The 16309-nt window shown below is 47.6% G+C and overlaps 1 protein-coding gene and 1 long non-coding RNA gene across 2 annotated transcripts; one reads left to right on the top strand and one right to left on the bottom strand.

Moving 5' to 3' along the window:
• Nucleotides 1–9448: 9448 nt before the first annotated feature.
• Nucleotides 9449–12391, bottom strand: TCF21 (transcription factor 21). Its single transcript, XM_045499683.1, has 2 exons — nucleotides 11812–12391; nucleotides 9449–10046 (listed from the first exon to the last, which is right to left on the bottom strand). Exons 1-2 carry the CDS (start codon nucleotides 12259–12261, stop codon nucleotides 9957–9959), a joined length of 540 nt encoding a protein of 179 aa, XP_045355639.1. The 5' UTR covers nucleotides 12262–12391; the 3' UTR covers nucleotides 9449–9956.
• A 36-nt stretch (nucleotides 12392–12427) lies between these two features.
• On the top strand, nucleotides 12428–15614 carry LOC123609035. The gene is made up of 2 exons (XR_006717577.1): nucleotides 12428–12513; nucleotides 14019–15614. It is a non-coding gene; the product is annotated as an uncharacterized LOC123609035 (long non-coding RNA).
• The last annotated feature ends 695 nt before the right edge of the window (nucleotides 15615–16309 follow it).

Here is a 16309-nt window from a genome sequence, read left to right as displayed (position 1 = left end):
TTTTCCAAATAAGGTAACATTTACAGTTTTCAAGGATTAGGATCTGAGATCTTTGGGACCACCATTCAGCCCACTATGCATACCAAAGAATATAACTAGAGTCAGAAGAACCCCCAAATTTCTAAGAATAAGTAAAAGAAAGGTTGACATGACTCATTTATGATGACATTTTCTTTATGTTTTCTTCTGACAAAATCAGAAAAGAGTGAGCATTGAAACTTGCAGAACTGGTGTATCAGTGGCTGGGAAGAGAATCTCAGTGACAACAGAGAATTCTTCTAAGAAATGTTCTTAATAGCTCAGAGAAGGGGCGCCTGGGTGGCGCAGTCGGTTAAGCGTCCGACTTCAGCCAGGTCACGATCTCTCGGTCCGTGAGTTCGAGCCCCGCGTCGGGCTCTGGGCTGATGGCTCAGAGCCTGGAGCCTGTTTCCGATTCTGTGTCTCCCTCTCTCTCTGCCCCTCCCCCGTTCATGCTCTGTCTCTCTCTGTCCCAAAAATAAATAAACGTTGAAAAAAAAAAAAATAGCTCAGAGAATAAAACTGGGTGGTAAATCACTAGATATTGGCAATTCAAAAAAAATTTTAATGTTTATTCATTTTTGAGAGACAGAGAGAGACAGAGCATGAGCGGGAAGGGGCAGAGAGAGAGGGAGACTCAGAATCCGAAGCAGGCTCCAGGCTCCAAGCTGTCAGCACAGAGCCCGACGCAGGGCTTGAACTCACGAACTGCGAGATCATGACCTGAGCCAAAGTCAGACGCTCAACTGACTGAGCCACCTAGGTGCCCCTAGATATTGGCAATTCAAAGTGCGAAGTGATTCAGAAGGACTAGACTCTGAAAATGAAGACGTTGTAGGAAAACTTCAAGATGACAGATTGATTATAAAAATGGTCCCAAATCTCCACCCTTTGCTGACCCATGCTCTAGGCGATGTGACTTTGCAGCTTCTCCCATCGAGAGATGGTAATTCTATCAAGAGATAGAATCTATTTCCCCATCCTGTGAATCCAAGAGGCCCTGTGACTGGCATTTGCCAATAAAACACAGCTGAAGTGATGCTATCTAGGTCCAATGAGGCATTGCTTCTGTTCCTTCCCAAGTCACCATGAGAGCAAATACAGACTGGCCTACTGGGTGATGAGAAACATGTGACTCAGTCGCTCTTATCACTCCAGCCAATGAAATAGCCAGCCAGCTACCAGACATGTGAGTGAGGCCATCCTGGACCAGCTAGCTCTCAAACTGCTACCCAACCACAGATAAATGAGCCAGTTGAGAACAGCGGGGCCCTGCTCAGACCAGCAGAACTGCCCAAGTGACCTGCAGATTCTGAGTGATAATAAATGCTTACTGGGTTAAGCCATTAGGATCTGGCGTGGTTTATTATATGACATAATACATCATGTAATGGCATGGTTTATTATATGACAAAGACTAAATAATACATAATGGTAGAAAGTCATCAGATTTTAATGGCAGCGTGAATAAATATTTTAGAATAAATCAGACTTCGAATGCAAAACATAGCTTTTGGGGGCGCCTGGGTGGTGCAGTCGGTTAAGCGTCCGACTTCAGCCAGGTCACGATCTCGCGGTCCGTGAGTTCGAGCCCCGCGTCGGGCTCTGGGCTGATGGCTCAGAGCCTGGAGCCTGTTTCTGATTCTGTGTCTCCCTCTCTCTCTGCCCCTCCCCCGTTCATGCTCTGTCTCTCTCTGTCCCAAAAATAAATAAACGTTGAAAAAAAAAAAACATAGCTATTGGAGTATTTTAATGAACTTATTTTGCTTATAATTCCCTTTTTTGTAGTAGTGACATAGGATAGAAATATACTTACCAAGAAGTCTAAAACAGATCTTTAAATAAGTGTGAGACAAAAGTTTGAATCGAAAACAAAAGCATCGTGTAATGATTTCATTGGAGGTACTTCTTTTTCGGGGCTATAGCCAGCCATCCTTAATTTCTTTCGGAGCTTCTCCTATGCTCAAGGCAGAAGCACATTTCAGTTTAAATACAATAATTCTATGCTAACCTTTCCGCTGCTTATCCACAATGTAACTTCTGGTGATTTACCGCCCTTCTCTGAGTTTCAGGTGTCCTACATGAAAAGTGAGAATAATACCTCCTGGTTAGGGCTGTTTTGAAGATAAAATACGATAGTGCATATGAATGTGCTCTGCGTAATGCAAATGGATGAAAAATATTAAGAAGGCTGAATCTATGCTGAATAGCATATTTCTAAATATGCTCAATAATAGCATTTTATTGGCTCAAGAGTGGTGTTGATTTTTTCAATAAGATTTTTCTATTCCATGAAGCAGATCATGTGGGTTCTATGAATATATGTTTTATTGCTGTCGTTATCCCCACTCATTCCCACAACGTAGACACAATAAGACCTGCGAACCTGACCTTTTCCCCATCACATGCTGCTCACCGTTGGTGTAGCAGAATAAAACCAGGTGGCCCAAATGCAGACACCCCAGCCCTAATTGCCTTAGGTTACATTTACAGCAAGCAGATTTTGGATTCTTGTCTCACCTAAAGCCTCCATTTCATAAAATCTACCTTGGTCAGTAACCAACCTGTCCATCCATCTCCAGCCAACCAAAGTTGACAGGGCAAGAGGCATACAACTGATTTGGAGAGTTTATTCAGAGCTTCTTAGAACAAGTCCCTATCTTGAGAATTCAAATTAAGACATGTGGAGGTTGAAATTTTGGAAAGTGGAGCTGTAACTGTATGTGTGGAACTGGGGCCATGGTCAGCAACCTAACCCACCAACCGCATATAAAATACCAAGTTCAGGAGAGGCGCCTGGGTGGCTCAGTCAGTTGAGCCTCCAACTCTTGATTTGGGCTCAGGTCACGATCCCAGGGTTATGGGATTGAACCCCATATCGGACCGAGCATGGAGGCTGCTTTAGATTCTCTCTCTCTCTGCCCCTCTGCCCCTCTCCCCTGCTTGTCTGTTCTCTCTCTCTCTAAAATGTAAAAAAGAAAAAGAAAAAAAAGTTCAGGAGGAGTAGGAAGTGACTCATCACAAAAAATCAGAGGAGAAAATGCAGAGGACTGGTGGAAAAAGCAGAGTTAAGGTCTCAGAGAGAGAGAGGGTGTTTCGCTCCAAACTTTCAGTTTCCCAGTAGATTTTCCCTACTGTTTATTCTCTGCCTGGAGATGTCAGCCAAATTCCTCAGACTATCTTTACAATGCCTCATTCCCCTTTTTATTTGAGCGAGTTTGAAGGGATTTTTATTCCTTGTAACCAAATGACCCCTGCTGGTTTGAAAATCTCCCCTGGGTTTAGAGATGTCTTGGGTTTCTTTTTAGTCCTTGGTGGGGAGAAAAAGAAAGCTTGTTAAGAAAAAAAAAAAAAAAAATGGTGGAGGAAGGAGCTATTGAGTGGGTGACAGATGCCTGAAAAAAAGAGATTAGGGGGCAGCAGAAGGTGGTGGTATTCACATAAAATGCAGAAGAAAAAGGAAATCTAATGAAATTGATTAGTCAAAGACCCCAGGAACCAAGCAGAACAATGTAGAGGTGACCACTCCCCAGTGATGGTAAGGATGTTGAAGGGAGACCCACAATGTTCTGAAAGACACAATACTTAATATAGACCTTTCCTGGGTTTCAGTGCTAAAAAAAAAAAAAGAAAAAAAAAAAAGAATTCTAATATGATGAGGACCAATGTGTCAGGGTAATTCCCTTTTGATGGAATTGGTGATGACTTTTTAAATTATTACAGGGTAAGTGTTCATCACCAGATTCTAAAATTAAGAGTAGACAATATATGTCAACCAGCCTGTGATTACAGCAATGCAACATGAACTTACCACACAGAGACATCTCTAAGAAACTTACTAAGCTTTTTGCATTCATTCTTCTTCAAGCACTTGCCATGTGCCTGTCCCTGTGCTAGGTACTGGGAAAACCAAGGCGAACGAGCCTCACATCGCCCTTGTTCTCATAGAGCTAGAGAAGATACACACAACTCGATACATAAACAGAGAAATGAAACAAAATAAGAATTACCTACTATTGATAAAGTGATAAAGGCTGAAACATACAGAATTTCGAGTAGCTTCCACTGCACCTAAGGTGGTGAGGTCTCACTGAAAAAAGACAACACTTGAATGTAACCTGTCTTAATCACATTCAAGATAACCCGAGGTGATTAGATCATCACAAGAATTTAATATTGTTTACCACTGGCTAGATAACCGTTTAGGGTAAATGCGTATCATTCGTTGAGGCACTTTTATAACTTAAGGTCCAGAAGAAGGGGAGAAGAGAGGAGAACAATAAATATTAATTAGTGTCTAACATGCACTAGACATTATGTTATCAAAGGAGTCATTATTATACTCATTTTATAGATGGAAGAACCAAGGTCTAAATGGTCAAGTCTCCTGTTCAAGGACTTAATCAAAAGCTCTTTCCACTATACCATTCACTAGATGAAGATCTAACTGCATCCTTAAAAGGCAACCAACTACTTCCTTATCACCAACTGGATAACTGGATTAATTCAACTGGATTAATTCGACTGGATTAATTTTAAAATAAGGTCCTGGGATCATTTTATTCTTATAAGGTGTCTCATTATTTTGCTACTCAAAGCTCCTTTTAAGCTAATGATTCTGACCCAAGGGCCATATAAATTCAAAACCAATAATGTCATCTTCTACTGGAAAGGGAAAAAAAGAACAGATTTCATCCGAGCGTCGGGGTGGGGGGGGGGGGGTGACGCCACCTAGTCCCATCATGTCTGCTTGTCTATGCTTCTATCAAATATGTACCGAGGCTTCATAGTAAGAGTTCAGTTTCGATTCGAGCACAGCAACAGCCCTGCTGTCAGTTTCTTTGCCCCAGCTTCCTTCACCATAGCCTCGAACAGTCAATGATTCCCTCTTGATTCCACGTTTCTGGAGGAGTCGGGCACCGCCACGCTGGGTGCTGGGGGACAAGGATGAAGTTGTTCCTCGGAGAAGTCGGCTCTCTACTGTGTTCTAAACGGCAGTTCTCCCCACCTTTTCACTCCTTTCTCCTCCCTCTGCCCTTGGGAGGGGATTTTAAGCCCTGTCCCGGGGGTGGGTAATCCTTCCGTGACCGTGACCGGGGAGGAGGGGGGCCCCCGCGGAGCCCGCCCGGATCTGAAGATCAAAGGCGCGTGCAGCCCAGCGGGACCAGAGGAGCTCTCGATGCAGCTGGCAGCTCGCAGCTCGCGAGCTTGCAGGGGCACAGCCAGCATCTGGAGGGAAGGATGCAGAGCCAGGAAAGGAAGCTCGGCTCGCCAACGGCGTGGGGCGGGCGCCTCCCCTCGGTGGCTGTGCCGGGTCCTAACCCGAGAATCCTCCCCGGGTGGCGCCTCCGCGCGGGGCGGTCCGAACACGTACCCCGCTGTTGCGGAGGCGGCGCCCGGAAAAGGCCGTGTAGGCTGCAGCTCGGCGCTCGGAGCGCCCTTCCTTCTCCTCCTGCCTTCTTCCATCAGCTTTGGGCGGGGGAGGGGGGGGGGTGGAAAAGCCGCGGAGAAAAACCCGCCTTTCCCCACTCGTCCTCTGGGCTCGGGGCCCCGCCCAGCCTGCGAGCCACACCCGGCGCTCACCACCCCTCCGGCGCCCCTGCGTCCCAACTCCGGCGGACTTCCCACGAGCCCGCCCGACGCCCAGGGCCCCATCCCGGAGCCAATCCTCCTCCTACCACTGGAGTGAAAGGGAAATCTTCGCTGGACCTTCTGCGCAACCGGGGAGTCGCAGGGGGCGTGGATGCCGGGTGCCCATATTTCTCTCCCCCTTAGGGGTCGCAAAGGAGCCAACAGCAGCAGGACCTTAATCCATCCAGGTCTGTAACTCGTAGACTGACGACCGAAAGCTGTCTGGAGAGCACAAGATGCGCGCCCAAACGTCGATACAGGGGGGGCCAGCCACACATCTCTTGGGACGAGTGGGTTGATTTCCCCGCTGGCATTTAAGCATTAGGCAGACACTGCATGCCCCGTGGAGGGAATAGAAAAGGACACGACGCCAGACCCCAGAACGTGCAACCCCTTGAGAAAAAATTTCCCAAATATTTTCTTTGTCTCTGCATTCTCTTCTTTGGTTTCCTTGCGACAGATCCCCAAACAGTGATTCTCAACGTGCGGTTCCTGGGCCAGCAGCGTCAACGTCCCCTGGGAAATTGTGAGACATAGAAACGCTGGGGCCCCATCCCAGGCTTTTTGAATCCAGAACTGGGGTGTGTGTGTGTTGTAACCCGACAATCTCCTTCCGCCAGCCATCCAGGTAATTCTGGATGGCACACCCTGAAACAACCACCGGCTTAGAAGTCTCCTTGGGCAGTATTTCCCACTAACCAGCGGTATAACCAGCGTTCCCAGGTCTTGTTTACCACTTCTCTTTTTAGAAAGAAGTCTCTGATTTCACAGTAGAGAAACACCTGATAGAAGCACAGTGAGTTGCTCGTAAAAAGTCATAAAGCAATCAGAATGAGGGAGAGAGAGAGAGTTAGAGAGAGAGAGAGAAGGCGGACTTCCCCAGCTACAGTCCAGTGTTAATATCTGTCTCCTCCTGAGCACGCGAAGACACGTTTATCTTCCAGGTTTCTACAACCTGTTTTGGTTGTTCTTCTGAAACACCTTCTTATGAAAACACCTTCTAAGATAGTTTTCATAACTAAGAGGTCACAGACAGGACACGCTCCACCCCTCACGCCCCTCTGGCAAGCAGCAAAGGAGGTCCCCCATTCCTCTCCAGGTGCCACTTGCCTCCTTTTCAAATCAAGGCACACCAGGTACCTAGACTGGACACAGGTAGGCTGACTGTTACCAGGAGGACAGCAGATGCTGGAAAGTTGGGCGTGGTGGGTGTGAGAGTGTGGGGGTCTGGCTGGCTGGCCGAAGAGAAGGGCCAATGGGGAGGAATCATTTAGACTGTGGATGTGTATATGAAGATGTTTGGGGGGCTCCTGGGTGGCGCAGTCGGTTAAGCGTCCGACTTCAGCCAGGTCACGATCTCGCGGTCCGTGAGTTCGAGCCCCGCGTCGGGCTCTGGGCTGATGGCTCAGAGCCTGGAGCCTGTTTCCGATTCTGTGTCTCCCTCTCTCTCTGCCCCTCCCCCGTTCATGCTCTGTCTCTCTCTGTCCCAAAAATAAATAAACGTTGAAAAAAAAATTAAAAAAAAAAAAAAAGATGTTTGGGGCGGTCACATTGCCATGTTCCTGGGGCAAGCGGGAGCCATAACCCAGTCATCCCCACAGTGTTGCCTGCTCCCTTGCGTGCACAACCATGGGATCCCAAGTACAACCCTGCGTCCTGGCTGAGGCCCTTGTGGGCAGATCTTCCTGTAGCCTTCCTATTTGCTGATCTCAGCCCTGTCTTTGATCTTTGAAATCTGGGTTCTAGAATTTTAGGAAATAGTCACATCGGTAGAAAGCTGTCGACAAATCTGGAGAACATTGGGAAGGGTAAAGGTACATGGGGGGCAGAAAGAAAAATTGTAACCTTCAGCGTTGCATCAAAGGAGGAAGGCGTTTTGTTCCAGCAATAAAAAGAGCATCACCTATGTGTTATAAACACATACCCTTCAGGCTTCCTGGCTGAGACACTTTCAGGTCGGGTCAGGCATGGACAGCTCATTTCTGGCCACTTAGTGAAAATCACTGATATTTGCACAGATCTTTTCCTTTATAAAGCAATTACACAAATATAATCTCCTCTGGGTCTTATTAAGGCTGTGCAAGGCAAAAGAGGAAAAGTATGAGTATGATTATGTTAACATTTATCCCCATTTTCAGAGATGAGAAAACTGAGGATCCGAGTGCTTTCAGTGAAAAGCCAGAGGCAGCACTAGGGCTTAACTCATATGTTCCCTATTCATAGCCTCATCCTCAAGCTTTCGAAAGCAAAGGCTTCAAATCACAGGAAGGAGGCATCGGACTTAAAAAAAAAAATCCTCTTGCAGTTTGGGGTCCACAGAATGAGCAAGCAGAAGTTTCTTCTCTATGGGCCACCTGACTCAAGTGCTCAGAACTGGGAGCAAGTTTGGAAATTTTGCTGAACGTGAAATGCAAACAGTTGGGACTCATCATCTCTGATTTGGATTCAGAATCATGGAGGGCAGGGCACTGGCCCTCTAGTAGAAGTGACCTGAGGGAACAGAAGGCGGGAGTTTGGGGAAGGTGGAGGTGGCCAGAGCTTGAAATGCGCTCCTAAAGGTCAAGTGGGGGCTGGGGGAGTGGTAGAAAAGCCTGACGTCCAGAGACGTCTTCCGACGTGCAAATGACAGGGACAGCAACGCAGATTAGAAGTCAGCGAAGTTCCCGGCCGTTGGAGAATGGAGAATTGCGCTTGGTAATGCCATCACCGGCCCAGAACCACCCGGCACAGCGGTTCACCTGTCGGGGCGAGCTTCGCCGGCTTCTTCCCAAAAGGCCAGGCTGAGGGTGCCACCCACCAAGCAGCCCTGAGGTTGGTGGGAGGTGCAGGAGGTGGAACGGGAGCTCTTACTCCAGGTACCAAACAGAGCCGAGAAAAAGAGGGGAAAGAAATCGAAAAGAAAGAGCAAATGAAGCGGAAGTTTCAAGGCCCTCTGCGAGGAATAACAGTATAAATAACCGAAGACGTCTTGTAAACACTGCGGTCACAACCCCGAACATTAAACAGCCCGGGGGCATCTGGCTCATCGGCCGCTGCGGGCTGCACTGGGGCAGCGAGTGAACCCGGTTCCAGGCTCCTCGGCCTCGCCTCTCTGTTTATCTCTACTTAATCTTCCCCGACGAGCTGTTCCGTAGCCTGGACGATGTTTAAATTAAAATCCAGTCTTCCGGAAGTCGTGGCGGGGAGCTGAAGGCGCGGACTACCCGTAACAGTAACCGAGAGGCAGGCACGATTGGTGTTGGAAGTAACTCATTAATTACTAGGAAGAAATCGATAATGTATGCTGCAGCACTCTCTAGATGTTAACACGCATCCTCAAGGTTACGGAATTTACACTTCTCGTGACTCGCATTACTTCCTCCCATTCTGGCGCTGTGGGTTGTTCGGGCTCCTGTCTGCGGCTACACAGTTGAAAAACGTGAAATTTACCTGAGTGCCCGTGTCAGGAATTACACTGCGAATACACGAAAAGCGGATTTTCCTTTTCTGGTGTGCTCTTCCCTCGAATCGTGTCACTGTTGGTAACTTCAACACTGCCCTTTTGGGTTCACGACTACATTATTTATAATTGTCTTAAAAGTAACCTGCAAACCTGAGACCAGAGTTTCTTTTGGACGTTTCAGCGCAAAATGAGATCTGCACCTTGACAGTGGAAACTGAATCTTTTCCCCTCCCTAGAACTTTGGCTTGAGGTTCAAAAGAACCGCCTTTATTGACAAGCTTCCCCATAGTCCCCAGCTCTTCTGTTACAAATAATGTTTTTTTTTTTTTCCCAAAGAAATCACACTAATGTCAGGGCTTTTTAGCAATATAAAGAAAGATTTATTTTTGAAAGTAGCAAAACCTGTTTGAAAAAAATATATATCTTTACGTGAATTACTTTATAAATGTGACTGTCAAAGTCAGCTATTCTATGATCTACAATTTACAACATATTGTACAAAAGATACACGTCGATATGCTCTTATTATCTATTTATATATTTATAATTACGTATGGCACTTGGACCAGCAAGGCTCGCAGAGTCATTCACGGTAGAAGTTAATAAAGTTAAATAGATGGGAATCTTTGTAAGTACAATTGATCTCCTCTGGTTTGGAAACGAATCTCCTCGTCGCTGTAAAGTGTTCTCGAGGTGGGGGGGGGGGAGGGGGCAGGGAGAGGAGCGTCGGGAGGGGGAAGCAGAGACAGAGCAGGGAGGGCAGGGGTCGCCTTCCCGGGGCCCGCTCCCCCCGGGAGCGCGCCTTTCCCAGACTCGGGCCCGCTCCCCCCGGGAGCGCGCCTTTCCCAGACTCGCACCTCCAAGGTCAGGATGCTGTGGTTCCACATAAGCGGCTCGCGGTCACCACTTCTTTCAGGTCACTCTCTGGTTTCCCGGCCACCATAAAGGGCCACGTCTGCAGGAAAGAAGAGGGCGTTGGAGGTAAGTGGCAACGGAGGGGGGGGGGGATGGGGTGGGCTCAGAGCCTGCGACCAGAGGAGAGGGCCAGATGGGGGCAGGCGGTGAGTTGTAAAAACCCGTTATCTCTGCAATTTACTCGGGGTTCTAGTGCGCCCGGTGGCTGGATGAAGAAAGAGCAGTGTTGGCGCCAAGTCGCTGCTCGGGGTGTTGGAGCAAAGAGGTTCATCCTAGGTTGTAAGGGAACCCCAAAAGAGGGGCCCTTGGAAAGCCCAAAGTGGCTGGGGCCGTGGCCCAGCCCGGAGGCCGAGGCCACGGTCAGCCCGAGCTGGGCAGCCAAGTAGGACCTCGTGGCAAGTGGATACCGGGTTCGAGGCGAAGCGGCTTTCGGAGGCCTCTTCCGAGGCCGCGGTCAGGTTTCCCGGCCCTCTGGCTTTCACCCCCATCTATTTTTCTCCTGCCAACTTTCATTTCCTCCCTCACACACGCGGGCTTTGACCACAGTTTCTAAACGAACCACTGGTTCTTAAGGGAACAAAAATAATGCTAATAAAAGAATATACGCGCCTATTTTATTTAACATCATCTTCCTACTGGGCTGAGCGAGCACTGCCTTTTCTCTTCTCCCAGGCGTTCTACAACACAGCTCACTCAAGTCTCCTGTTCAGAGATGAACGCAGCAGCAACTGTAAATGAGGTAAGTACTTTCATTTTGGTTCCAGGTTTTAAGAAAGCTATCTACTCACCTTATTCGAAAAAACTAAAATAAAACTGTGATCAGAGGGGGAAAATATTTACCAGGGTAAAGTGTGCTTCCGCATCCCCTCCCCCCAATTCCTGAAACCAATTCAGTGAGAAGAAGATTCAAAGCTTCCAACCTCTCCCGCTAGTGCTGGCCGATAAGGCGACTTTCAAGAGGAAAACCTCTCCTTCTTATCATATACAAACAAAGGTGCTAGTAAGTTGTGGTTGTTTTTCTTTAGAGCCTGCAAGTTTTAAAATGAAGTCAAATCAAAAAGGAGTTAAACCCTGCTTCCTGCATGGCAACATGCATTTGAGAAAAATTTAGCCTCAATGAGCATTCCCTTTTTTTTTTTTTTTTAAAGACAGACTGAAAGGTCATTACTTTTTAAGATAGAATGTAACACGTTTTTAAATCTTGGGCAAGAGTGACCTATTCGAATATTATTTATGACACTGATATTTGTCAGAATCTGCGGATTATGCTGATGTTTACTAGAATTCCTGGGATTTAAAAATGTTAACGTGCTTATAAGAGAAGCGCAGAATATTTAAGCAGTTGGGGGCTTAGATGACAATTATGGGGGCACGAGTTTGTCTATATCTAATGGTCCTAAATATACTTGGGAGGGAAGCGGAGCTGGGTGTTTTTATGTACAAAAATTAGAGGGGGAAATCAAGGTCTCGTCGGCTAAAAGAAGAAGAAAGAGATGAATAAAATGCCTTTGTGGGCGCGCAGCATCTCGTCGGGGTTCCCTGTCCCACATCAGCCCTGATGGCGCGGGCGCGGGGGGATCCCTCCTCGCTGCCAGATCAGGACACTTGCAAAAATCTTAATTGGGCTGCCACGTTAAGCACTTGCATAAATCATCCCCGCTCCAGCGGCTCTCAGCGCGGATCGCCCGCAAAGGTCCCCAGAGGCGCGCGGGGCTGGTGGTGGCCGGGGCGCGCGCGCGCTCACCGCGCCGCGGGCGCGCTGGGCGGGGACTCCCGGCCCGCCTCGCGGGCCCCCGCGGACTTACCAGGTTGACCGGGTGAATGTAACCGTTCTCGTACTTGTCGTTCGCCAGGATCTGCCTCAAGTGCGCGATGTAGCTGGACGCCAGCCTGAGCGTGTCCAGCTTGGAGAGCTTGGTGTCCGGGGGCACCCAGGGCAAGGTGGTCTTGAGCCTGGAGAAGGCCTTGCTCAGCACCCGCATCCGGGCCCTCTCGCGCGCGTTGGCCGCGTTGCGCTGGACCTGCTTCCCCTCCTGGCTGACGCCGCCCAAGGGGCTCTTCTTGGTGGGCGCCTTCCTCCTCTTGCCCAGGCCTCCGCGGCCCTTCTGGGGCGACCCCGCCTCGCAGTTGGAGCTCTCCTCGGTGCTCTCGTTGGAAGTCACAAACTCCTTGCCCGAGTCCATTTTCAGCCCGTCGCAGTCCAGCATCTCCACCTCTTGGAGGTCCTCCACATCGCTGAGGGAGCCGGTGGACATGTTTGGGGGAGAGGATCAGAGAGAGAGAGAGAGAGAGGGACAGAGAGCGAGCGAGCGCGAGCCCCAAACCAGTGGGCCCCCGGGGGTGGAGGGCGGAGCGGCCACCTCGTGCTGGGAGCGGGAGTCGGGGGGCTGGTTGAGTCTTACACTCCTTTTCCCCTTCGCAGAACTGTGAGAAGGAACCGAGAGGACTTCTGCGGGGAGGAACCCGGCTCTGTGTCCCCACCCCCGGAGTCCTGGCCGCAGAGGAGTGTGAGAGAGCGCTGAGGAATTTGGTGGACACTAGGAATTTATCTGGGGAATAGAGAGGCGGGTCCTTGTAGCCCAGGGGAGGGGCCTGCTAGGCCCCGGCGGACTCTTCGACCCCTTTCACCACCGGAGGGAAACTCCTGCGCTCGGATCCCCGTTTCCAACTCGCAGTGGGAATCGACTCAAGGGCCACACGCGAATGCGGGTCACCTTCTTCCGCTAGAGCCGAGGAGGAGCGTGCCCCACCCACAGCCCCTCTCCTGGGCCGTCTCCTCCGGCCTGCTTTCCTTCTTCAGAGGTCCTAGCCGGTTGTTACCCAGGACTTCGGGGAAATGATCAGCTCCCTTTGCTCTTTCTAGGCCTTCCGACCGCCCGCAAATCTCACAAGCATCCCCCTGTCGTCCCCCCTTCCCTCTCCCAATTAAAACACCAATTAAAATCCGGGCAGGGGTCGACTCCCTCCCGCCAGCACCCCAGAATGCCCTTGTGGCTTTACCGAGCTATCGTCCCACCTTCACCGGGGTAAATGAAGGAAACAAGTGTTTCACAGAATCTTTAGGATGGTGCAGAGAAAGCACCAAAGCATCCGTCCGCACCCGGCCACTTTAAAGAGATCAAGGGGCTGCCTGTGTGTACCCAAACATACTAGACCATCGCACGCCCATGTGCAACACACACAGCTTCGTGGGCATGAGATAGAGTAATAGGAGTGTGTGGAAAGTATTTTGCTAATTGATCATCTTTTCTTGACGGAATGAAAACTGTCCCCTACATTTCTTTCTAGAGATACATTTAATAATGTCTTAAGACTCTCTCAGCTGCTCTCAGATATTACCTGGCCTGGGACTTGCCCTCGCCCTCCCAATCCTGCTGCCTTTGCGTCTTCCTTACCTCTGTCTTCTTTGCTATCGGGGTTCCCCATATGAAGCTGATATGGCAAAACACTAAGCAGTATTATCCCTTTGGGAAAGGTGTTGTTTGTTTGTTTGTTTGTTTGTTTTCCTATCTCTAACCCCAGCATGGATCATCTTTCCTGGAGAATAAGAAAATCTGGAGAGTAAGTAGAAAAAAGCAAAGGGAACCGGAAAGCCAAGCGGTTGAATACAATCCACAAAATTGGAGAGATGGAGTGCACGGATCTCTCTTACTGACTCTTCTCCAGGTTTTCTTTTTCCTTGCAGTTAGGCAGCGAAGACAGAGGCTGGAGCAGAGTGTAAGAGCAGCTTCTGAGGTTTTGGCTGGGAGTCTGCACCCCTCTCCTACATTAAGATATCATATCTCTAATCCGGGGCTCAGCTGGGAATTCACTAACCTCTAACGTTTTGTTTTGTTAGCAGGGTCTTGTTTGCTTTCCCCCATGCTGTAAACTAAACAGATTGTCAGCAAATCAGTCTTTATTAATGAATTAGTGAGAACCCCTCCCCATAATATCTTTGCCCAGGGTCCAAAATTTGTTAATCACCAGCGTAGAGATTTATGAGCTCTCTTATTTTCTGTTGTTTGTGCAGGTGGAGCTTTAAATGACCATATCCACCACCAAGATTTATTGTGAGAGTGATTGATGTTATAAACCAGGAACAGGACTCTTCCCCCAGCAGGGATGACAGAAATATCAAGTTGAAGTTGCCTTTGTCCTCCTGCACAACTGACCCGGTACTACAACACAGAAGAAGTATAATAATTTAATCCGAGATCTACGACAGCATTAAGAGAACACCCCGCAGGCCCGCTGAACATTTCCCCAGCTGATTCTTGGGTTTTCCCTCCCATTTCTTGGTCTTAGTAAGGCGTGAGAGTCATGAAAGTGGGCTTTGGCCAGCACTTTGTGCAACGTGTTATGTATTTTTGTAGCTACTGAGGTACCTGCAAAATAACCACAATTTATTTATTTATTTATTCACTGGGACTCTGGAGTGGGATAAAAATTAAGAATCAGAACTATGGCCTTACCACATGCCAAGCTATTAAGCTATAAAGCGTTTGGTTCCTGGAGCACTCATGTTTGAGGGGAGGGGGAAGGGTCTGGTTTTCTGCCACATCTCAGTTGTTAGGCTGCTCAGGCTATTTGGGGGATAGCAACCATCATAGAAATAAGTACCAGATTTCTGCTGTCTATGTTTTCAAGGTCTGAAACTTGGAAATAGAAATTTCTGGAAGAGAGCGAGACTAGCTTCATGCCACACATTGATTTATGTGCCTAGCAGTTATTATTATTACCTTTTTTTTTTTTTTTTTAGATAAGCAAGAATTAAGTCCACTTATCCTACGGTGATACAGTTAGGCTGAGAAGGGCTAGTGGGTTGATAATGAACTTCGGGGTGTTTGCGAAAACTCGCCAAGGGATGGTTACCAGTTTGGGATGTGAAGATGTGGAAAAGGCCATTATTTAGGCGTCCTGATGTGACGTCTTGAAGAAAGTAGATTAATATGAATACTGCATCTTTTCTCTTGACATTTTGTGCCTATCCCTGCTCATAAACACTTAGGGAAAAATGGGTGGGAGAAATTCCTTATTGCTGGATTCTACTAAGAAAATCAGTTAGGCTGTAACTTAAGCTGTGCCAAATTCTCCCCAAATATAAACTATACTCTGTGAGAAGAGAAAGAAAAGAAGCGCTTTTGAGAAGCTGTATTAACTCTTTTGATAACAAGGGAAATACTCTGAACGTTACTGTTTCAAAACGCTAACTAGAAAGCTCATGGTTTGAAGGCGCGAGGTAGTTACTAAACGTTCTTGCCTCACTTTTAAAGACAGAGTTTATGCCCCAGAGACATCTGGCCAATTTGCAACACACTTCTAACAATTTGTTTTGAAAGACAGACTATCTTCGAAAGATTTCAGTGCTAAGGAAAAATCTATCTCTAAAGGTTGTAAAATGAAGATTAGGTGTGGAATGTATCCTTGAACTTAAATCCTGGTTTATCAACTGATAACTTTTCAGGAAGTTCCAATTTGATCCAGTTGCGCTTGGATGAAATAATTTGCTTCCTTTTATATGAGAAGGAAAACTTCACAGGCTTCTTCAGAACTGACTTCGTATGCCATCACATTTTCTTTCCCAGGGGTGGGGGGAGTTATGTCTTCAAATGAAAATTTGAATTATTTTCTCGAACTCTCCATTACCTGTCCAGGAAGCACACAGGCTGGCACATTGCCAAAACTGCCAATTCTCTTTGTTTCCCCGTCACTTCTAACGAACACCTCTAGATGTGTTATTCTCTTTACTTAATGGTAACCACCTTTTCAACAATGTCTGGGCCTTCCATGCAAATCAGTGCCTTTTTCTCTGTTCAACCTAATCTGTACCCTTTGTTGTTGATCGTTTTCCATCTCCTGCTTATAAGACTATTGAACTCTGATTTTTTTTTTTTTTACCTTTTTAACTTAATTTACAAAATGGGCATTATCTCCCCTTACTTGTTCCAAATCGTAATGGGGCTGGCCTGTTATATTCTGGCAGCCAACGTGAGTAGAACACTAGTGAGTGAGGTTAGTGGCTATCTAAGGAGGTCAATCTAGTGATGCAGGGTGTTACTGTTATCTCTACCCAACATCAATTATGATCATCAGCAACCAGAGGTCCTCTCAGTATTCACCAACCCCTTCTCCCTTTCCACGTTTAATTCAACTAATTGTACCTCCAAAGCCACAACACCAAGATTTACAGCTGGCAAAAAAAAAAAAAAAAAAAAACACTAAAATCCAAAGAAAGTCCAAATTCACCATGGCTCTTAGATCCAAGAAGCAACCTTGCTCCACAATGTGACTTTGAAAGCAGCCAAGCCCGTGTACATGAAG

This window comes from Leopardus geoffroyi, chromosome B2 (genome assembly GCF_018350155.1).
Source record: "Leopardus geoffroyi isolate Oge1 chromosome B2, O.geoffroyi_Oge1_pat1.0, whole genome shotgun sequence".
Lineage (NCBI taxonomy): Eukaryota > Metazoa > Chordata > Mammalia > Carnivora > Felidae > Leopardus > Leopardus geoffroyi.
The sequence above is the reverse complement of the archived record's forward strand: the minus strand, read 5'-3'. Positions and strand labels throughout refer to the sequence as shown.

What these genes read in the sequence shown, in the direction of transcription:
- TCF21 (XM_045499683.1), bottom strand. Translation starts at nt 12,261, where the DNA reads ATGTCCACCGGCTCCCTCAGCGATGTGGAGGACCTCCAAGAGGTGGAG. An exon ending in ACATTCACCCGGTCAACCTG is followed by an intron (nt 10,047 to 11,811) that starts GTAAGTCCGCGG and finishes TCTTTCCTGCAG; the next exon opens with ACGTGGCCCTTTATGGTGGC.